Raw genomic sequence first — 24683 nt, 5'->3', positions numbered from 1 at the left:
TAAAAATACCTTTAAATAAAAATCAAAATATATTTTGCAATTTTATTTTATCTCTCAAAATATGTATAAATCAGTTTTGTTGCCATATATGTGACACATATATATGTATGTACATATATAGCAAAATCTGATTTTAGTATTAAAATTAAATTGCAAAAAATATTTTGATTTTTATTTAAAGGTATTTTAAAAAAACATTCTACAAATTCACCGTGATATTAAAATCATTTTAATATCACATAATTGCGATTTATTATAGTAATTTTATAACAAAATAAAGTCAGAAGAAAACGAACAAATCGATCATGTTGATAGTCGAAAGTTGTAACGTTGGTGAGATAATTGCCGCCACGGCGCATTTTATTTAACAATTTCACCGGGTCGAATACAAAAATCGGATTACCTATCTACATAATTTGATAATTCTTTAAAACTTCAGTTTTGTAAACAAAATTTATTATTTTTGACATTATTCCTACCTTTTTTAATTTTTTTGGGTCCCCTTTCACGCTTGGGGCCCAGATGCCTTGCATCCGTTGCATCCCTTAGTTGGCCGGCCCTGTGTATGGGTGCGTATGAATGATTGAGGAATGATACTGATGTAAGAAAATGTTTTTTGAATGTAAAATTTATGTTTGATTTAAATGGGATTAAGAAGAATGTATGTATTTTTTTACTTACCTCTTATTAATTATAAAATATAAATTAAAATATGTATATTGAAAAAAAACACTGTTGTGAAAACGACAATAAATAGCGTATAAACTTGTAAAAGTATTGATGTCTTGTACTCAAAATAATAAAATATTTAATATTAAATTTAATTAGTTAATCGGTATTTGCCATTTATTTTCTGCCGTTATTTTCTCCTGACTGTCTATCAATATTGATAGTTGATATAAATCGTTATCTAAATAATCATAATATTAATTCAAATATGAGGGCGTATCGAAGGAACAATCAGGCGTATTATTTCACTCGAAATTAATTAATATCGTAAAGGTGGGGACACACTAGGCCAAACACTAATGTTTTAACACGCTTAAGGATCGGTCGAGTAGTTTTTTGATTGATTTTAGTCAAAGAATAATGGTTACATTCTACGGTGTTTCAAGATTTTTAATTTGATTAAATCTGTATATTAATTTTTTAAATCTGATGTTTCAAGATCTATCTGTATTATTCTTTATATCAAATTGCAGCGTGTTTAAAGTTTACAGTTTATTCAAATTAAACATAAATTATAATATATATTTTTTTTTGTTGTATTAAATAATATAGCCTAGTGTGTTCTAGCTTTGTGTCCGTAAGCGTCATTATCATTCATTCGTAAAATATTGTATAAAACTGTAAACCTCAGTATAGTTTTGTACGTAAGCGCTTTTGATTGTATGACGAGTAAATTTCATAATAATTATTATGTTAAACAAAACTTCACTTTTATGTAAAACAAATAAATATTCTCCATCGGATTTAGTCAACGATGTATGTAAGCTTGATATATTTTGTGTAAAATTAATGATAATTATAAATTAATATTAAAACATTTATTATGTAGGTCGAACGTTTGATGTTACTGAGGATGTCAGAAAGTAGGACAATAAGAAGTTTGTCACAGGACAGGCCAAATTACAAGTGGTTGTGCAATAGAGATAAATGTATCAAAATGAGTATTGAACAATCAGTAATCATCAAACGTTTAGCATTCAAGGTAAAATGATGGTGTTGATTTTATTATGTGTCTGTCTATTTTAATGTGTTTAAATACGCTGAAAAACCTTTTAGCTGACTTCTGAAGATTGTAGTGCAATTTCGATACAACTAGAGGACATTTTGATCAAAAACGAAAATGTAAACAGTTGCCAAATTCCGGAAATCGCAAAGGAATTGTTGATTGAAAAAGAGAAATTGCTGTTGATGAAAAGTATCGTTCCGAGGAAAATGTCGTTTTTCAGGAGGATTAGCTCTTTCAGAGTGAGTCCGGAATCAAATGGCGAGACGAAATTGAGGCGTTTCATAGAACCATCTTATTTTATATTCACAATAAGTAAAAATATATAATCTTCAGTATAAGAAAACTTAAATTGATGTTTGTCTATCTATCTATAGATATTCATATCTGTAGATGTATTAATATGTATACATTATAATATTATAATAAAATGTGCATGTGAATGTATCTATTATATGCATATTACATTGTAAAAATGCTAATTTTAAATGTGAAATTATCTTTATATTTTTTAATATTGACAATACGTATATAATTTATTTTGGTTTTAAACTTTATATGAAATTATAATAACATACATATTAATGAGCTTTTTCAGTTTGGAAGATGTATTAGTATTATTCCACAATAATTATTGAAAAATGTTTTTATAAATTACATATTATGATTGACTGTTTTTATGATTATATGAATGTTATACATTTTTATAAAATAAATTAAGAAAATGTGCAAAAATTTCTTTTTTTGATTAACCTCATCTTACCTTATGCAGAAGAAAGTGTGTGTAATAAGGAAAGGGTATTAAAGTCCCCATACGATAGGGCTGCCATACATTTCGGCAGACCGGCACATGTCCTGGTTTATAGATTTATGTCCCAGTCCATGACTCAGTTGTCCCGGTTTTCTATCTAGCAGTCAGTCATAAGTTAATCAGACATAAAAAACTAAAGAAAAACAGATAAATGAAAGGTGTAAGTGTGACAAGGGGTCAAGGACAATAATCATATCCTCGTCCCTGCGGTCGTATCACGGTCATTTCACCGTGTGAACAATTCACCGAGTGATCCCGAACTTCAAATTCTGGGGGTGCCAAAATTGTCATCACACATTTGCTCATTCATCCATCTCACTTCACACATTTTTATAATTTTGTCCACCTCCTTTTCCTGTAATACTAAAATGAAAATACAAATATTGTTCCCTTAATTTAGTTTATATATGTAAATAGCTAGCGAGCTAAGAATATTGAGATACAACTGCAACTGTGATACAAACTATACATTTTTTCATTCGATTTCCAAACGTCCCGGTCAGCATCTCGACAATTATGGTAGCCCTACCATACGAGATAGAGTAGGGGTGGGCAAACTGTGGCCCGATTCGAATTTTTGTGCGGCCCACCAAATGGTTCGTTATTAGAGGATCATTTATTTTTTTATGTTGAAATTCTATTTCATGACAGTGAATAATGTATATCTATAAATAAAAGTTTGCCCGGGTCTGAGATTCAATATTGATTGCTTGAAAATTATTAAATATTGCTAGTGGTTATATTTACGGAACTAATTTAAATTTGATTGATACGTGATAGAGTAACAATTCAATATTGATTGAGTGAAAATATATTTTTTTCTAAATGTTATATGCAGAGAAATTTTATATTAATAGAAGTGGCTTTAGGCGTCATATTGTTGTCAAGTGACGATTGTCCACAGACAATCCTAAATAATTTTAGCATCAGTCGTATTTGATGCTTGGTGCTCGACGTATATTCGATAAAAACTTCTCTGTTTATTTATATTACTCGCAAGATGGGCAAGCATCGGTAAAAATTGCACATTGTATTCAAAAGCATACAATAAACAACACGGGATACATTTTTATAAGTAAATTGATCCAATTGTATTCCGTGCGATGTAGCGTATTTATAGAGACGTATCCAGAGAGATGTAATAAGAATAGAGGGGACCTTACGACTAAATAATTGTTGTCAATTTTACGCGGTACGTCTCTATAAATACACTACATCGCACGGAATACAATCGGATCAATTTGCTTATAAAAATGTATCCCATGTTGTTTATTGTGTGTTTTTGAATGTATTGTGCAATTTTTACCGATGCTTGCCCATCTTGAACAGAGAAGTTTTTATCGGACATACGTCGAGCACCAAGCGTCAAATACGACTGATGCTAAAATTATTTAGATCTGTCCGTGGACAGAATGTCACTTGGCAACAAAAGAACACCTAAAGTCACTTCTATTAATATTAAATTTCTCTGGACGTACCGCGTAAAATTGACAACAACTATTTATTCGTAAGGGCCCCTCTATTCTTATTACATCTCTCAGTACTAGATAAAGTAACAATTCAATATTGATTGCTTGAAAAGATTTTTTTCCAAAAAGCTCAATGTTTGAGCCTTGCGGGACTCCAGAACTACAATTAAATAACAGTCAAGGGAAAAATTACCTTTTTTTTAATTTAAACATAATTTTTTTCATTATATCGGCTGTTTCGTTGAATCTACAATGTCTGGTCATTATATAGTGTACAGTGTACACACTGAGAAATTAAAGGTCTGTTCATACCTAGTCAGCACGTACCGACTTCAGCAGGTATCCGGCCGTACGAAAAGTATTCTTTGGTACATTTTGTATGGGTATATTCATACCAACCGTCACGTTTACGCCACGGCAGGCTTACAGCAGTACCCGACATTTCCTGTTCATACCTTACAGCAACATCCTTCAACGTATCGTATCCGTTTTTTTGGCCATCGTGGAAATATACACGCGAATTACGTGCCATGAGTCTGCCGCTTGGCGGTTTTGGACCAATTATCGATAGCGACAGTTGACAACTGTTCAATCTTTCGACATGGTTTTGGCGCAAATGTTAAAAAAAAAAAATTTTTTACGGAAATATTTAAAAAAATTTTGTCCATCATCCACAAGCTCCTTATACAGTGTCCAAAAATCTCCTTCGGTTTTTCTATTTTTTAACATGGGATGCACATCAAAACGGCTGCGTGCTTTTTTATTGCCTTCTTGAGCTTCTTCTTCCAACAACAACGTGATTATACATAATTTTTCGTTCGATAAACGCCGAAACATTTTTGCTGACTTGTATTCTGACGCGTAGCTACGAATGCACGTGTATGCATTCATATTGTAAGTACTCGGCAATACGACGTAAGCAATATTGCGCCGTATCGTCATGGCCTCTAATCATTGAAGTAGAATGGGTAGAAGCGCTCTCAGCTTCCAAAAATGTTGCTACTAAAACTCCGTGCAGACGGAGATTTCGGCTGTTCTTCTCAGTTGCAGTAAGATCTCTGTAGCAGTAGGATCTCTTTGAAATAGGCTCTATTAGTGAAATTGTGTGGTAGTATTAGTTCGACAAAGTCCGAACATCTGTATGTGCACGTGCTAGATGTTCGGACCAGCCTCACTCATTGAAAAACAGTTATTATTACTGTAGGAATCTCGTCATCGTCATCGTCATCGAAACATTCGAGAATATTCCGCAACAACAAACCACATTCCTTGCAGAACTCACACACGTAAACAAGCGGAACGAAACCCAGACGACGCACACCTGCAGTCATTATATTAAACTCAAGCGGAACGCCCCTACCAGTCGAGTGGAACCAAAACGGTCGAAACACGCCGCCACCATTAAACTACATCGAGCGGAACGGCGCCAATCATTCCAGAAAATTCTACCCCTCGACAAAAGCAAATTCCTCGCTTACGCATCAACAAACCACCACCATCGGTCAGGTGATTCCAGAAACACTATAAAAGGAGGTACAACCCAAACAACGCCAGTCGACCCACAGCAGCAAGCGTCGACACACAGCAGCAGACCAGTCGACATACAGCTCCTGACCAGCCACCACTACACTACGCGGACTTGGAAGATCAACCAGCCGGACGAGCCAGCAACACACTGTCGTATCCAGAGACCTTCCGAACATAGCCGAACAACGAGCCAGCAACACACTGCCGCATCCAGAGACCTTCTGAACATAGCTGAATGCCGAGCCAGCGACACTCTACCATATCCAGAGACCGCTGAACGACATACTTTTGCCAACAATTAATCATACTTGTGTATACGTGTTACTACCAAATAAATACCATATTCAACATATACATAGCTGTATTTAATACCGAACACAGACGAACCTGTCTATAATACATGGCGGACTGGTGGTGAAGAAGACCTTCACAACTAGACTAGTTCCCATATTACTTTATCTACATTGAAGTAGTATGCATAGAATTGCTCTCAGCCCCTAAAAATGTTGCCACAAAAAATCCGTGTGCCCGGAGATGTCAGCTGTTTTGTCCAGTTGTTGTAAGGGACGATCACTTCCACGAATTTTTTTTCCTCACTCTTTTGTCTCTCTTCTGACTTTCCGTCTCTCTCTTCGATGGATCGCTTTTAAGCGATACTTTTGTTAGGAATGACTATTCTATACATTATACTTCAATGCCTCTAATGTATAAGTAAGCCGATTTTGCCTTGCACTCGTCCAAATTGCTGTAAACGTGACGTGACCGCGACGTGTAGGTAGATATGAATAGAAATGTAATAAAATGACATATTTGAAACGGAGTCGTGCAGTGCTGAAGCCGTGCAGTGCTGTTAAGTATGAACAGACCTTAATACGCAGTAAATTTTGAAATTTCGAATAAAACCCCGATAATACGAAATAAAAATATGCGATAAAAAATTCTGAAATTGCGTCACAACGACGTCAAATCATTGAAATGAAATTGCAAAATGGAAAGGACGGACATCTAAATAATTATTTGAAGAATTAAATTTGTGCAGTGCGACAATGCGCGTCTGATCGATCGACGTGGGCGCAGTGTGTTGGCGACCCTCGTGTTGAGAGCCGCTGATCGGATGACAGCTGGTGTCATTCGCTCCACGCAGGGCGGAGCGCTAGGGCGGCGCCCTGGGCCACACTAGAGGGGTCTCCGCCACCGCAAACCACTACAAACCGCCACCATGACCACCAAGGAGCTCTACACCAAGGTCTCATCATCCTCACATCATCCCCATACATATTTACATTAGCACTACATCATCACACACACCTGCAACTCTTCAAATTGGAACCCACCCAAAAACCCTTAAAACTCACCATCCAACATAACAACGACTGACTTTCATCACAAATCGTCCTTGAATAGCACATTTCTTCGATCATAAAAACATAAAGATATTTCACTTCGTATGATATAGTACAGTGTGATAATGTAAGTGCAGTATATGATATACGAATACACATGTACATGTCCGGAAATGGGCTCTTATCAAGATAATCGCTTGAGATTACTTAACTGGCTGTCGTATGCGTTAAATAATTGGGTTTAAATTTGTGTAGGTTTATATTTGAAAATAAAATGGACAGTGAATTGTTTACTTGGTTTTTTATTCGGAGATGGATGCTGTAGTATGTTGTGGTTGAGAGTTGAAATTTTGATGTGGATTGTGAGAATATTCGCAAGATGTTTAATCAATACTTTGAATTGAAATTTTATGTAATTCTTAATCGTTGTACAAATTGATTTCGATGTGTTTTCCATACTTTTCACATTAAAGTTATGAATGAAAAATTGCAGCTGACTCCACTAACAAAAGTCAGCCATTAGATTTTCATCGCATTCTGAGGATACAATATTGAAAATTGCCCAATTGGTTAAGTAACAGGTACTTGTCTAGTAGCGCGACGCATACTTAACGCGTGACGTCATGTTTCGCATTCGCTTTAAGGCAGACTCCAGCTGTGATGGGTGCGTTCTCATGTCATTGTTAATTCACCCTTCAACTTCAAATATGGGAATCATCATTGTCGATTACTGTCAATACAACGATTAAATATCGCCAAAATCACTCCTAGGAGTGAGTTTTGGACTGGCATAGATCAAACATGCTAGCCTTTTTTTTATAAGTGCAAAACTATCTAAAAAAAAAATACGTGCTACATCCCACTTCTAATCGTCACGTTTTGACTCATTAAAAAATGGCAGAGATGTATAATTTCAACATTATTTCTCACAAAGATACATATCATTGAATATATGTAGGTTATTAGAGATTATTTTAATTATTTATCTGATAGCCTGCGCTCTTCATTCCCGTAGTTGGAAAAGTTGGAACTTATGTCCCTAATAATTGCCTCATCATCATTTGATGGTTGTACCTTCTGCCCGCACAGTTCTTTATCGGATGGCTCCTATTCCACGAGCTATCAAAAATCTCAATGAAATCGTTGCTGCCGTGCCTGAATGTGATGTTTTCCACCTCAGTGAGCGTAGGTTACCAGAGATTATTTTAATTATTTGTCTGGTAGCCTGCGCTCTTCATTATTTTCATAATTGTACATGATGTATGAAGTTCAGAGAAACTTCTCATTAATTCGTTTTGTTCTCCAACTTCTACGTGGTCATTGCCGTAGTTGGAAAGGTTGGGACTTACGTCCCTTATAGTTAATTACCTCACCATCATTTGATGGATGTACCTTCTGCCCGCACAGTTCTTTATCGGATGGCTCCTATTCCACGAGCTATCCGACTTCTGAATGAGATATTTGCTGCCGTGCCTGAATGTGATGTTATCCACCACAGTGAGTGTAGGTTATCGGAGATTATTTTAATTATTTGTCTTGTAGCCTGCGCTCATCATTATTTTCATAATTGTACATGATGTATGAAGTTCAGAGAAACTTCTCATTAATTCGTTTTATTCTCTATCTTCTACGTGGTCATTACCGTAGTTGGAAAAGTTGGGACTTACGTCCCTTATAGTTAATTGCGTCATCATCATTTGATGGTTGTACCTCCTGCCCGCATAGTCCTTTATCGGATGGCTCCTATTGCAAGAGCTATCCGACTTCTCAATGAAATCGTTGCTGCTGTGCCTGAATGTGATATTTTCCATCTCAGTGCGCGTAGGTTATCAGTAAAGCCCGGATAACCATCGTGCCGTTCATTGTTCAAATGTTGTAAATGCATTGATAAGGGGTTGCCGAACCTTTTTTACAAAGCATTTACAACAATTGAACAATGAGCGGCGCGCTTTGGGCCGGTGCTCTAGTTATCAGAGATTATTTTAATTATTTGTCTGGTAGCCTGCGCTCATAATTATTTTCATAATTGTACGTGATGTATGAGTGGAATTTTGATCTTCTCTTTTCCATTTGGGCTTTGTGAGATGTTTTATATTTATGGTTAGTTCTTATATGTATATTGGTGCTGGCTGTGGATGCAAGACATTCTCTAATATGTACATATTCTGCTTATTTGATACTTTTTTTTATTTTTCTTTATTTTTATTATGTTTTTTTCTTGTTTTATGTAGACCATTGTGGCGCATTCAATTCTTCATATGATGCCACAGTGGTTCAAAACTATAAATAAATTTCTTGAAGGATAGTCTCGAAGGTGTCGCGTCTAACTATCTTGGTTCACCAGATAAACTCGGCCAGATATGAGGCCCAGTTTGCTTTTATTCCTCGTTTCCGCTTATTTCCATTGGCAGCACACCGTAATATATAATTGATTTTTGAACGTGAATTGTACGCCGTGCTACTAGACAAGTACCAAATAGCATAAATGAACATTTTTAATGACATAATTTAGAATTGAAGTTTTTTAATATCACATTTTTACGCAATTAATTGAAAACTAATAAAGATAATAATATAAAATTTTCAATTATATTAAATTTATGAACTATCTTTCACTTGTTTTATTTCTCATTTACTTTATTTTTTGTTTGGAAATTTTTTATGTGCTGTTTATTTAAATGTTTGAAATATCTCTTTTCCTGCTCCATGATAAGTGAGGTTTGATATTTTCGCATTTATGCGTTTCTGCAGTAGACAAGCCTATCGTGCCGATATTTATTATTTATAAATGCAAAGCTGTCCCAAATAATTGATAAGCATTTGATAAATTAGCACCGGCCTGGCCGGAACTTGTGCAATTATCTATCACGTTTTTTGCATAACCATTTACAAATTCACTTGAATAAAATACACTATAAACAGACTAAAGCCTTGTACTTATGGAGTAATAGACAATATATATATAGTATGGAGCAACAGACAAGATATGATAGGAAACGTTGAACGATGGTTTATCATTGAGCTGTATGTATGTAACTCAATCTAATTACAGCAGATCATCGCGACGACTTCTTGATTGTCTTCAATTGTACTAATGGGAGCCTCAGATGAAGTGATTTGTTAGACAATTCATTGCTCGTAGACTTGTAACGACGAACCCGTAGGTAGCAAGTGTTTCAAGGTCTCAAAATAGTACTAAACAATTCACCAGGCTTTATTACAATTGAGATTTTTGCCACCATTTTTCAACAATCGGTCGATCGCACTATTTTCCCACTAAGATTATCCGAACAAAGTTGTGCAATTTATCTCTCGACTAGGTGTAGTAAAATCTCTAGCTTACGATACACGTAGATAGCGATCTATACAATCGATAAACCAGTAAAACCATCGCTCTAACTGTAAGCTGTTACTCGTATTGAATTTTTGAGTCCCATCTTTAGTAATGATACGTTTTAAATTTTCGATTTTAGGTGTTGAAGTTGTGCGTTTAATTTTGATCCTGATCTCTTTGTACGTTTTCAGGGTGCCAAAGTATGGGTGCCGCATCCGGAGAAGGTGTGGGAGGGTGCCGAGGTGACTCAGGACTTCCGCAGCGGAGTTCTCATCATCAAAACCGACGATGGCGGTCAAATAAAACAGATCAAGATCGAGAAAGACACCGACTTGCCTAATTTGAGGAATCCGCCCATACTCATCGGTGAAAATGATCTCACGTCGCTGTCATACCTTCACGAGCCGGCCGTGTTGCACAACCTCAAAGTCAGGTTTGTAGAAGTATTGATGGTTCAATATTTATTACTGCTCTTGTATGAATTATTTATTCATTTATTTTTGTATATTGTTTCAGATTTTGTGATCTCAATGCTATTTATACGTACTGCGGAATTGTGCTGGTCGCAATCAATCCATACGATGATCTTCCCATATACGGTGTGATGTTTATTTATTTACTAGTGTTATACCCGATGATATATCATCGCATGGGTGTTGGCATATTAAGTTATTAAATAATGAAAAAATTAAAAGAAATGTGTCGTCGGTCATGTGTTGACGTGGTCGAATTTTTTTCAAATACCTTTTACATATATTTAATTGTTTAATATGAAAAAAAAACATGTAAACAATATAAAACACTAATAGAAAAATTAATTAATTAAATAAATTTTCAATAGATGGCGGTAAATTCTCTGCCAAGAGGTAACATTGGTCGCAAATAGTATATATAGAAGTTTTTTCTTTTATTGTATTTGTATATAAGTTTTGGCAGTGGTTTAGCTGTGACATACATATATATATATATATATATATATATATATATATATATATATATATATATATATATATATATATATATATATATCGGTCTCCGTGACGAGCCGGAATGTGAAATTACCGAAAACGCAAATATCGGAAGGCAAAGATCGAAAATCGAAAGATATATATATATATATATATATATATATATATATATATATATATATATATATATATATATATATATATATATATATATATATATATATGTCAAAACGAAACGACTATTATAATATGGCGAGCGTTATCTCAGACAGACAGAATAGTGGTATTATATATATTATGAATTAATAATTATAATCTTGTACCATTATCAGTTTTATATTGAATGAAGTGGTTTAGTGATTTTGATGAAATTACCCTTACTGCCGTTTTTTGGCCCAAAAAAATATTTAAATAGGTGTCAACTTTGGGAAAATTTAAATAGGGTACTAAATTATCAAATTTATTTCCTTAATATAAGTCGGACAAAAAATCGTTTCATGAAGCAGCATTATACAAAGTCGTCTATGTTGCCTGAAAGCCTCTAATATGATTGTGTTGTATTTGTATAGGGGAGGAGACTATTTTGGCGTATCGTGGACAGGCTATGGGTGATTTGGATCCGCATATATTTGCCGTAGCTGAAGAGGCATATACTAAATTAGAAAGGGAAAGGCGCGATCAGAGTATTATAGGTAAATTGTAACTAAGTGGAATTGTTATTTTTTTAAAGTATTTATTGTTTTTATCATTTTTTTGTATTGATTTAGTGAGCGGTGAATCGGGTGCTGGTAAAACAGTCTCGGCCAAATATACCATGCGTTATTTTGCAACGGTCGGCGGGAGTGCTACCGAGACTCAGGTCGAAAAGAAAGTCTTGGCTTCAAGTCCTATAATGGAGGTAAAATATTGGGATTTAGACTTTTTTTATAATTAAATATGTATGTAGGTAAAAAGATAAGGTTGAGTTAGATTTGAATTAATGTAAGTTTTAATGGTAAATTGCTGTCACTAGTGTCAGCATATATGGTGATCGGATAAATGCACCCAAGAGTGCCCCACTCTCGAGACATACAAACTTTCAAAGAACCAACGCAATAGAATTCTACAAAAAAACGCGAAATCGTGGAATTCTATTGCGTGAGTTCTTCTTGAGCACTTTTGAAAATTAGGATTTTTTGAGACTGCGCCACTATTGAGTGTATTTGGGCGCATTCTTCCCAGATTTTATTATAATTTGTAAGGTTAATAATTGCTTTCAAATTTTTATCTTTATTTATGTAGATATTATGTACATAAGTATGCAGGTCACGGTTTCGAGCCCTGGCTTGGCGTTGTTGCTGGCCAGATCTTGGATATATGTGACTTCAGCTCGATTGTTTCCTATCCGAGTTTATCTTATTTCATTATTGAAACGGTTCCTCAATAAATTAGCCACCTACCCTCGAAAGTACATATAGCATTAAACTGTTATGTGGTAAGTATAACAAAAAAATGTTTGAAGGAAACTTTAATTGTTATAATATTCAGAGTTTAGATGAGTGACGAAAGCGTTAATTTTTCAATGGTGTTATAAAATATGCTTAAGAGTAAAACAATATTAGGCTGTTTAGTATCTGAAAGTTAAGATAAGGTATAAATGGAAAAAAATTGAATGGTGGCTCAGTTATAATTTTCTATTATGATATTTTTTTGATTGCTCCTTCTTGAGACCTATCATGGGATGAGTTGCTGTTCCAGATCTCTCCCCCCCCCCCCCCCCCAAATTCAAAACTACTGGAATAATTTGTACTTTTATTTTGTATATACATATGTACATATATATTGAGCTAGCAACAACTAAATACATGTATTGTGCTATCAAATTTGTTCAATGCCTGTTGTTTTAAGAAATGAATATTGTTTTTATGGCCTACAAATAGTATCACTATGACCATAAATTATCGTATTACTGCGTTTTTCTTTTTTAAAATTCGTATTGTATTATAATTTGAACATATTTAATCTAATCTTGGATTTGTTGAATTTTTTTCACTATTACTTAGTGAGATAACTTAAGATTGTTTATCGCAAGAATTAGGCAAAATGAACTTAGATTTATTTTAGTTATTATTATAATAAAAGCACATTAGTGGCAGTTTGCGGGGTTATTGTTGATTTTTAATTGTGTTTACATTTATTTTAAAGGCAATTGGCAATGCGAAAACAACACGCAATGATAACAGCTCTCGCTTTGGAAAGTTCATCGAAATACACTTCGATAGAGTGTTTCACATAATCGGCGCATCGATGAGGACATATTTGCTGGAAAAGTCGAGAGTAGTGTTTCAGGCACCCGGTGAACGAAATTACCATATATTTTATCAACTGTGCAGTGTGAGGAAAGAAATGCCGGAACTTCATTTAGGTACTCCTCGATCATTTTTACAAACTTTTTTTGACAATTGAAATCAATTTAAATTTTATGTATTTAATTTTTTAAATATTTGCAGATCATCAAGATAAATTTGTGTTCTTAAATCAAGGCGATAATCCAGTAATAGACGGAGTTAACGATGCTAAAACCTTCATCGAGACGAAGCAGGTATACGTCGGATTTAGATTCCTTTTCCGAAGAGTATTTTAATGTATTGTATTTTGTTATGTATATTTTTTTTATTCTATTTTATGTAGGCTTTATCGACGTTGGGTTTCTCGGCGTCGGAGCAAGCCGACATGTTCAAGATATGGTCGTCGATATTGCACCTCGGTAATGTGCTCATCGATGAACCCGAGTTGGACGATTCCCAAAGCGATGACAAATTTGATTCGAGCTCGATTCATTTGACCGATAAGCATCTGCAGATATTCTGTTCGCTCATTGGCGTCGATCCCGAGGAGGTCGCCCATAAGTTGACGAACCGCAAGATCATATCGAGGAGTGAGGTCATCGTGAAGCCGCTCGGTGTCGCCGAAGCGAGAGCCGCACGAGATGCCCTCGCCAAACACGTATACGCCGAGTTGTTCAATTGGATCGTGATGATTGCCAATAAGGCTTTGAGGTGCACTCAACCGGTGACGCATTTTATTGGTGTGTAATGTTAATATTGTGTGTTTAGGGTGGAGGTAAAGAGGTTGTGTATTTTATTGGTCTGTGTGTGTTCTTTCAGGCGTTCTCGATATATACGGATTCGAAACGTTCGAGAACAACTCGTTTGAACAGTTTTGTATCAATTATGCCAACGAAAAGTTGCAGCAGCAGTTCAATTCGCACGTCTTTAAATTGGAGCAAGAGGAATATTTAAGGGTTTGTTAATATATTTTATGTATCCATATTGTATTTTTTTTTTTTGACTTGTGTGAAACATTTCATTTGAAAATTTTCAGGAGGAAATAACTTGGACCATGATTCACTTTTACGATAATCAACCGTGTATAGATCTCATCGAAGCCCGTCTCGGAGTTTTAGATCTTTTGGATGAAGAGTGTCGCATGCCGCAAGGCTCCGACTCCTCGTGGGCTACAAAGTTGTATTCAAAGTGTGTACAGTCGTCGCATTTCGCCAAGCCGAGGTTCGGCACTAATGGTGGGTGTAATTTCTAAAGTTGCGCTTTTTAGTTCATCGTTCACGGCATTTGGCGACTTCATAACCGATGTTTACCGATTTATATGAATGTGTGCTAATAATTAAGTCGGTGAAGTTTTACAGGAAGTTTTTGTCCACTGGCATATAAATTTGTATCACTCACTCGCTGTTCGAGCTGCAGATGCCGATTAGATATTTGCCAAATGTCTTGAACTGGCTACTATATATGTACATTTAAGTACTATTATTATAGCATACTGAAATATTAGTTTTTAATTTTTATTTCATTAAAATTAGCATTCGTGATCAAGCATTTTGCCGATGAAGTCGAATACCAAACGCTAGGATTTCTCGAAAAAAATAGAGACACAGTTTTAGAAGAGCAAGTCGAAGCACTGCGAGAGTGTAGAGGCTGTCCTCTCCTTAGAAGTTTGCTTTCGACACAATCGTCGAGCACGCTCGGAGTACCACAGCAAACTAGAGTGAAGATTTCTCCAGGAAAACCTAGCGTGAGGGTTTTATTTGATTTATTTTTAATAATTATATTTCCTGAGAGAGCCAGTTGTAGTTTCATATCATGTAATTTTCTTCTATAGACCCAATCGTCTACTAAACAACATCGTCAAAGTGTCGGAGCTCAATTCAGGGGGTCACTTACGGCTTTGATGGCAACGTTGAATGCCACCACTCCTCACTATGTTCGCTGCATTAAACCTAACGATGATAAGATGGCGTTCCAGTATGATCCGGCACGAGCTGTTCAACAATTGAGGTATACATATCTGTGCTATGTTTTATTAGTATATGTACAATTTTTAGTATATTGACGTTCATTGGTGATTTATTTTCAGAGCTTGTGGAGTTTTGGAAACTATCAGGATATCGGCAGCTGGTTTCCCGTCGAGATGGTTATATCAAGACTTCTTCCTAAGGTGAATCTATATACGATTATGTTAGTTTTCACCTGCAACGAATATTTTATGATGTTATATAAATAAAAAACTTACAAAATTTACTTTTTTATATACGTGTATATGTTAGAACATAAATATGTAATGTAAATAACTAAATTTTATGTTTGTTGATTTAAGGTATCGAGTATTGTGCAATTCTAAAGATATAGACCGCAACGAGCCTAAAATAACATGTTCCAGAATAATCGAAAAGAGTATAAAAGACAACGATAAGTATCGCTTTGGTAAAGCGAAAATATTCTTCCGTGCTGGTCAGGTATTCATGCATTCTTAGCTTGATTTGTTTTATCTCTGATCGTTCTGACCGAGCGTTCTAAAACGTATGTCCGTTGACAGGTTGCTTACTTGGAAAAGCTTCGTGCGGAACGTTTGCGAAGATGTTGTATCATAATGCAGAGTCAAATGAGAGCGTTCGTCTGCCGAAAGAAATACTTGAGGATCAGGCTGGCCGTGTGCGGCCTACAAAGATACGGTCGAGGATATCTCGCTAGGAAGTGAGTATATCCGAGATTATAGTAGATGACATTCTATGTATAGTATAAGTGTGCGTTGTTTTATTGCGAGATTGATTTAGGTTTCGAGCTAAGTTCCCTTTATCTCAACGACAAAACAAATATTATCGGAATTATGTCTTTTATACAAGGATTAAAGTATTCCTTTTATCTGCGTTTGTTTTATGGACCAAAGTGTTTTGTTTCTTTTTTTTTCTAAACACGCTTATTAACAATTCAATATCTATGTAGTCATGTTTTATCATCTAATAATATTCACGAAAAATGTCAGTTGTACTGTACCATTGTTTGCAATGAGTTTTACATACGAGCGAATATGGATAGGATTTTGTTCATCCGTGACATAGCATGGTATATGTTGTATTATTTTATTTGTGCACTGATTATGTACGTAAGTAGGCTTAATTAATCCTTGGAATTTTAATCTGGCGATTTTCTGTATTAAGAATTTAAACAGTCGATATATTCAGTCATATGCTCAGTTCGAACATAGAAGTACATGTTAATATTGAAAAAAAAATGAGCTAGATCAGGTGTATCTGTGGTTTGTGATAATTGTATTGATTTACTGTTGTGTATTAACTCTTTATATACTTTATTGATATTAACTCGTAGCCGCTTTGATTTTGATGTTAATGCTAAAAACAACAAAAAAAAATTGGTCAAAAAATTATTGACCTACATATCTTAATGAGATAATATACAACATCAGATAAATATTTATTTAAATACTTTTATGGGCTTTTATACTATGTAGGCACGAATTTGGGATTTTTTTTTATACATGTATGTATTTGCTATCTGATGATAAACTAGCTACAGACTAAGCCTGGAGCTTTCGTCATCGACTATGTATATTTTATATTAACTTGTTATTGCCCAGGCTCGCTCAAAAACTGAGGCAGCAACGGTCGGCTAAAGTGATACAACGGCACGTACGCGGATGGTTGGCCAGAACCAAGTATCAACGTTTGAGAGCCACGGCTGTCGGAATTCAACGGTATGCTCGAGGATTCCTCGCTAGGAAACGATTCATGGAGCTCAAATACAATGCCGCCGTGAGTCTTTGGGAGATTGTTTTGATGGGGTTTTTTTTTGTGAAATCTTTTATATGTCATTTGTGTGTGCGTATGTTTCAGGCTATTGTCATACAAAAATATGTCCGAGGATGGTTGGCTAGGAAGAGATATGCTAAAATGAAATGGCAGATTATCATTTGCCAAGCTGCGGTACGTCGATTCTTGGCTAGAAGGAAGTATAGGAAGCTGCGAGCTGAAGCTCGCAGCGTTGAACACGTCAAGAAGTTGAACATTGGTTTGGAGAATAAGATTATCAGTTTGCAGCAAAAGATTGAAGGGTTGCAGACGGATAATAAACAGATTGTTCAATTGCTTGCTGAAATTGTTGAACTCAAGTTCGTTTTTGCTTAGTTGTGTAATTTTGTGTTAATTTTTTTCTTGTATTTATGTGTTTCATACTTTTGATGTTTCAGATTGAAATTAGAACCGTTGAAGTCTTTGGAAGTCGAGGTTAAGAAGCTTAAGGCGAGTCTGGGTGAGAAGGAATTGACTATCGAGAATTTGGTGCGAGATTTGAATGTCGAGCGAGGCAATAATATAGAGTTGGTCGAGTTGAAGAATAAGCACCAGGATCTGTACAATAAGGATAAATCGGAATGGAAGCACGAAAGCGAAAAGCTAGCAAGGGAACTGACCATTTTGAAGGAGTCCAATGTTACCCATCAGAAAGGTTTCATTTTTATTCGAATTGTATGTGGTTGGTGAAATTGTTTCGATTTTTTTAATAAATATATATATTATATTTTGCAGATTCCGAAAAGAAAATGCGCGAACAGCACGAACTGGAGAAGAGGGAGTTGTTGTCGGAGTTAGATTTAGAAAAGACGTCGTATCAACGATTGCTCACTGAAAAGTACGAGCTTCAAACTCGGCTTGAAGATTCGGCCAGTAGAAAGTAACGATTATTGTATTAACAGAATTGAGTATTTTTGAGGATTTTTTTAATAGTAATTTTTGCACTATTCAGCAGAGCTCAAGGTCATCATAGATCGCTATCGAACGCCAGCAACGCATCTCAGCCTGAGACTGTCGACGATGTAAGAAAATCTTCCCGGTTAATGGATTATGCTATGCGTGAAAATGTTAAATTTCATTGTTTTTTTTTTTTTTTTTTTGTATACTTTAGGATTACGGCTATGGTTCAGTCAAATCGTCGATCAAAGTCAACGACATCAAAGAATGGAATAAATCTGAATCAATGGTAATTTTCCTTTTCCTTTCATACTTGATCCCGATATTTTATAACGAAAAGTGAGTTTAAAGTTGTGTAATGTGTTTTATTTTTAGCCTGATCCTGGTGTGGTGATTCGCCTGCAACGCTGGTGTAGGCAAGTCGAAGATGATAAGTTGCGGCTAATCAAACAGATTGAAAGGCTGGAGTCTGCCAGGTTGGATTCGGCGTCGATGACTAGCCCCATTGTTGGCCGAGCGGAAGACCAGCATAGAATCAACGACTTGGAAATCGAATGCACCAGATTGAGCGACGATTTGACGCGGCTCAGAGCCAGCGTGGCCAGGTCGGATGGTGTGAACGTCAGTGCTAAGGAGCTCGAGGAGCAGTTCGCCTCGCAGCAGGATGAGTTGGAGCGGCGACGTGAGGAGTGCATACAACTCAGAAGCGTTTTGGCCAATCAGGTAGTTTATCCGAGGTTGAAACATTTTGAACAAATTTTAAATTGCCGATTGTAAGTTCTTTTAAAAAGAAAATGTATCTTTTTGTAATAGCGACCATGGTTTCAAGCTCTCAAAAATGTCGTAAGTGAATGATTGAGCAATTTTAAATCATTTCTTTATACATAATAGCGCTATCACACTAATTGGATGTGTCCTCGAAGTCAACGCGAATTGTGTGAAGACGTCCTGATATTCAAAATGGCGTCTTATGCATTTTACTCGATTTTGAGGCTTTGTCCCTTTGATGTGAATGCGCTTTAAGAAAGCATCATGTATGGCTCGTTTCATCGCTACTATTATTATTTTGCATACTCATATTTTATTACGTTTTTTAGTTTGAAAATTTCGAGGCCTTTGCTATTAAGTGTTGTTTATATTTAAGGAAGGCCCACTCTCAGAGCTGTCATTTGTAATGGACTCAATCCTTCAGCTGAATAGTTACTACATTTAATAACGTTTGACGATCAGCTAGTGGTTTGAGTCCCATTTATCATGTTTTCAATGAAGAGTCTATCTGATTATGAACTTTTGCTTGTATTGTGACGGCCTCGATTTGATAGTTGTGTTCGGTTAATTAGTTTTGTATGTTGATTTTCAGACTGTTAACTTGAAATCGTTGGCTACGTCAAACTATGGGTCTGATGTGGACGTTATAAACGAAGATGGCGAAGTGATACAAGCTTTTGAAGCCCAGAAGAGAATCACCAGGTATAATACCTACATATAATGCTTAAATAGTATTTAAATAAGTTTCGTTGTATTGATCTATAAATGTCTTGTCCAGACAATTGGAGGATGAATTAGAACACATGAAGGAGCATTTCAAATCGACATTGACGGAATATCAAGACGATATCGATAAGCTGCGAAAAGACAACGACGAGCAGCAAAAGTTGTGGATCACCAACACCTCAGATCCTCAGACGCAGAAAGAACAACTCATTCACTATGAAGTAGCGAGAATCGCTACTGAAAATGTCGTCATTCAGGTATCGTTGAAATATAATCGTGTGTGAATGTATAATTTTGGTTTTGAACGCACACTAACTTGCCATATTGTAACTTCTTCAGGAACGTAATACAACTTTAATGGATAGTTGTGAAAATTATAAGAAACAGATTAAATTGTTGACAAAGAAGCTGAAGGATCTCGGAATTGAAGATACTGAAAATATTACGTCTCACACTGGTGAGTTGATAGTGATTGTTTTTCAAATATAACATATGTACGGTTGTTTTACGCTTTTTTATTTATTTATTTCAGTTGCCTTAAAAGAAAAGACAATAAATAAAGAAAAAGACAGTAGTGTAATAGCAGTCGTTAGAAAAAAAGAGCGCGAAGATTACATGGGAATGTTTGAATATAAAAGCTCTCAAGACTCCATGCAGAGCGGAACCGCAGAATCTCTCATCGTCAAGAGACTCGTCGTTGGTAAATAATTTTGAATGTTACTTTTATTGCATATTTTTTTGCAGTTAATTGATGATTTTTTGTGATTTTTAGATCTATCGTCTAGGACGGCTTTGACCCTTCTACCAGGATTGCCCGCATACGTATTTTTCATGTGCATTCGGTATACCGATCACATCAACGACGAAGAAAAGGTTAAGCTATTGCTTAAATTCTTCATCAACAGTGTTAAAAAGGTCGTGAAGAAGAAGGCAAATGATATAGAAATGACCGTATTGTGGCTTGCCAATACTTTGAGGTTATTATTGAACGTGTATAATATAATATTGGTTTAAAAACAAAGTGGAAATCTTAATATTTATAAATATATATATATATATATATATATATATATATATATATATATATATATATATATATATATATATATATATATATATATATTATTTTAGGCTGTTGCACTGTTTGAAACAGTACAGCGGAGACGGATCGTATCAAGAGAGTAATACGGCGACGCAAAACGAGCAATGTTTGAGAAACTTCGACTTGTCTGAATACAGACAAGTCTTGTCGGACATTGCCGTTTGGATATATCAAGGTTAGCATTGAAATGGTGTTTTGAAATAACTTTTTGATACGAGCTCATGTTTACTGATGAATTACACGAACATCACAGGTCTCATACAAACCGTCGAGAAGCGTATACAGAGCGTAACTGTCGGCGCTTTGCTGGAGTATGAAGAGATCCACGGAGTGTCTGGTGGAGTGCCCCGCGGCAGAGCCCAATCCGTCGGAGGCAGCACGGGCAGCACCAGTGAAGTTCCGCGCAGTCCAAATCATCTGACCAACGAGTTCACAGGCATCTTGAGAACTTTGAACCATTACGGCATCGATAAAGAATTAATCTTGCAAATATTCAAACAAGTAATATTTTTTGCAACATTATTTGCTCCATCTAATCATGCTCTATATGTCATTTTTTATTTTTGTTTTAGGTTTACTATTACGTGTGCGCTTCATGTCTGAACCAGCTATTGCTCCGCAAAGATTTGTGTCGTTGGTCAAAGGGTATGCAGATACGTTACAATCTGTCGTATTTGGAAGTGTGGCTCAAAGAGAACTTCGTCAATTACGATCAGCAAGAGGTTGCCGGAGTGCAAGCCACTTTGAATCCCATCATACAGGCGGTGTATCTGCTCCAGGCGAGGAAGTCTTCCGCGGACGTTCAAAGCACGTGTGACATGTGTCCCGATTTGACTCCAATGCAAATTTGCAAGGTTTTTAAATTCACCGTTTCTATTATGTACACATGTAGTAGATGTTGAGGTGAATGTGTTCTGTAATGTTTCGATTGTATTTTTTTCAGCTATTGAATCTCTATACTCCTGCTGAAGACTTTGAGCCGAAGATAACGCTGGAGTTCATCAAAGAGATCCAAGCGTGTTTACAGGAACGCAATAAGGGAAAACCGGCCGGGGATCAAGTAATATTATATTTTATTTTTACTTTATCTACATATGTACGTAGTAACAATAGATGAAGTTTTGTGATCATGCGAAAATTCAAACTCGAGATTTTGACTGATTCGAACTCGGAATCGATCACTGATCACGTTTTCATGATCTAGAAAAAATGTGTGTGTATTTTGGGGATTTTTTGAACACCGTTAGTCTTATCGAACCGAAACTTAGTATCGGTTACTGAAATTCTTATCGATAAGACGTAAGTTTTTTTTCAAAATTTTAAGTTAACCGGAAATGGTACCTCCCCTTATACATAGGTGTAATGGGAGTTATTAAAAATGTAAATTTGCAGCAAAAAATAACATTTAATTCACCGCAAAGAACATTCAAAACACAATTTAAAAAAATTGGGATGTGATCAACCCATGACTTTATCTATGTATTTGAGGAATATAAGACGGTCACAAAACAAAATTCGATAATTAAACATATATACACATTCACACATACCGGTTATGAGAGCATTTTCGATACAAATTAGGCGAAAATGTAGGGAAACTTACACAAGACAAAAGTTTTACGCAAACTTACACAAGACATTTAAATGATTCACGACTGCGCGAATATATTTTTCGTACAGAATATATTTTCAGTCCGCTGATATATAAGACGAAAACGTGATACGAAATTGTATCATCGGCCACAAACGATTGACGCAAGCGTGATGCAAAAATGTATCAGCGCACTGATACAGTTTGCGCAGTCGTGAATCATATATGTACCAGCGGCCACTAAGCGTTGTACACCCAACATGATACAAATATGAGTCGGCGGCCACCATCGTGTTAATACGTTCAGGGGTGTGGAAAGAATCGTGGTCACAACATTTTTGACTTTCCTTAGAGGAAAAAATCCCAGTTCCGGTTTATTAAATTTAGTGATTTTTACATACCTCCTTTACGTTTCACTTACGATTTTAAAAATAATTTTATTTTCAGGCTAATCTTTTGATGGATTCGAAGTACAATTTCGCAGTGAGATTCCCATTCAATCCGTCGGCCATACGACTCGAAGACATTGAGCTGCCGGAGGTGTTGAACCTTCATGATCTTCTTACTAAAGTATAAAAAATGTAAATTTGCAGCAAAAAATAACATCGAAATTGAATTTAATTCACCGCACCTGTTATAATCATAGACGAAAAAGCACATCTGATGTGCCATAAATTATTTCGAGATTACATTTGAAATATATGTACACAATACATTCAATTTTCATTTTTTATAATTTTACATTATATATATATGTATATATATATTGTTTTAATAAGATTTTTTTGTATTATTATTTATACAACTTTGATTGTTGCAATCAAATTATTGTGGTATTGAATATTTGCATTTAATTGCATCCCTCCGTATTTTTACTTTATTATTTTTTTTGTTTTTAGTGTAAATATGTATTCCTTTTAGGTATTACTTTCCAAATTTGGAAACAGTGAAAATTTTATTGCATTTTTTTCGTATGATGGCAGTATTGCAAATACGTATTGTTCCTTTTTTTTTTTAAATTTATTTATAGAAAAAACTTTAGGCTGTAGACTGACTAAAAAAGTACAGATTTACTACTGTAATGTTGTAACGATGCTTAGGGATATGGCCATAATTATTCGCCGCATTTAACCTGAACATATATAATATATACACATATTTATTATTATTTATTTTGAAAAAAAAATTTAGAGTACAAATTTTATTGAAGCTATTTTGCATCTCATAATTTAATTTGAAAAAAATTCATTCCAGCCAGTGGCATTATGAATTAAAAATATATCAACAAAAATATGCCACATATTATATTATATTATTATACATATTATATTATGATGTATCTCATACTGTGAGTATTTTATTATATAATAGTATGGTATTGAAAGAATACTAAATAATTCGACTATTTAGAAAATTGTATTGAAAACAAGAGTCTAGAGCAGTGCTATTCGTATGGTATAGTGGTTCAAAATGATATATATTTTTTTGTAAAATAAAATTAGTTAATTTAAATTCGTCTAAATATACCTACTTGTGAATAAATATTTTTTCCGTTAATGTTACATATTGATGATGTAATTTTCTGCAAATATAATACATATATATATGTATATAGTTGTTATTATAAAATCGTTGCTACTGACGCGTTTGAAAAATAAGTTGAAGTTTGATTAGCACTGCACTAGAGAAGTTGTTGTTGTTGTGTTACATAAAATATATACATATGTATATCAATTGTTAGAAGCTTAGTCGTTACTGCATATACTCGTTTATTCATAGTTTGATTTTTGTTTATTTTTTTTCATAACCTATGAGTATAAATGCAAGAAAATAATAAGGAATGTTGTACGATTGAACTTTGTAAATTTTGATTATGATATTACGATTCGTTTATTTTTTTTGATCTATGTAATATACATACATATATAATCCGGGTCAATTTAACACATTCCAGACCAATAATAAAAAGTTTGTGTATTATTACTATTATAATGATATATGTGATGAAGATGAAAGTATATATATTTACACGTTTAAGTATAGAGTTTAAGGCCTTTCTGAGCGAATTATTCGGCTTACATTACATACATAGATTTAATGCTAGATATATATTTATTTTCAACTTATACAAACGTTAGCATGAATGTTCCTTTACTTTTTATTAACAAAAAAATATGTAAACAGTACAATTTTCTTTCAAGTACATTCCATTTTATATACGCGAAGAAGTTCTAGTCGGAGATGAATATGTATTATGTTTATATTTGTATATT

General features: G+C 34.8%; 2 protein-coding genes across 2 annotated transcripts; both read left to right on the top strand.

The window, feature by feature from the left end:
- The first annotated feature begins 1024 nt into the window (after positions 1-1024).
- Positions 1025-2462, top strand: LOC143915781 (uncharacterized). Its single transcript, XM_077436593.1, has 3 exons — positions 1025-1485; positions 1559-1711; positions 1786-2462. The coding sequence occupies exons 1-3, from the start codon at positions 1420-1422 to the stop codon at positions 2059-2061; spliced, it is 495 nt and encodes a 164-aa protein (XP_077292719.1). The 5' UTR covers positions 1025-1419; the 3' UTR covers positions 2062-2462.
- Positions 2463-6584: 4122 nt separating this feature from the next.
- On the top strand, positions 6585-23033 carry didum (dilute class unconventional myosin). Its single transcript, XM_077437106.1, has 33 exons — positions 6585-6785; positions 10408-10649; positions 10733-10815; positions 11754-11876; positions 11952-12082; positions 13369-13588; positions 13674-13765; positions 13855-14251; positions 14331-14467; positions 14548-14746; positions 15044-15255; positions 15343-15518; positions 15598-15678; positions 15838-15976; positions 16057-16214; positions 17116-17290; positions 17372-17646; positions 17725-17981; positions 18062-18206; positions 18279-18348; positions 18438-18512; positions 18599-18946; positions 19037-19066; positions 19584-19693; positions 19770-19974; positions 20057-20174; positions 20250-20417; positions 20490-20694; positions 20849-20994; positions 21073-21320; positions 21392-21673; positions 21763-21879; positions 22858-23033. The coding sequence occupies exons 1-33, from the start codon at positions 6759-6761 to the stop codon at positions 22984-22986; spliced, it is 5520 nt and encodes a 1839-aa protein (XP_077293232.1). The 5' UTR covers positions 6585-6758; the 3' UTR covers positions 22987-23033.
- Positions 23034-24683: the final 1650 nt, after the last annotated feature.

The sequence above is a fragment of the Arctopsyche grandis genome, chromosome 8, assembly GCF_051622035.1.
Source record: "Arctopsyche grandis isolate Sample6627 chromosome 8, ASM5162203v2, whole genome shotgun sequence".
Lineage (NCBI taxonomy): Eukaryota > Metazoa > Arthropoda > Insecta > Trichoptera > Hydropsychidae > Arctopsyche > Arctopsyche grandis.
This window is presented reverse-complemented; position numbering and strand designations above follow the sequence as displayed.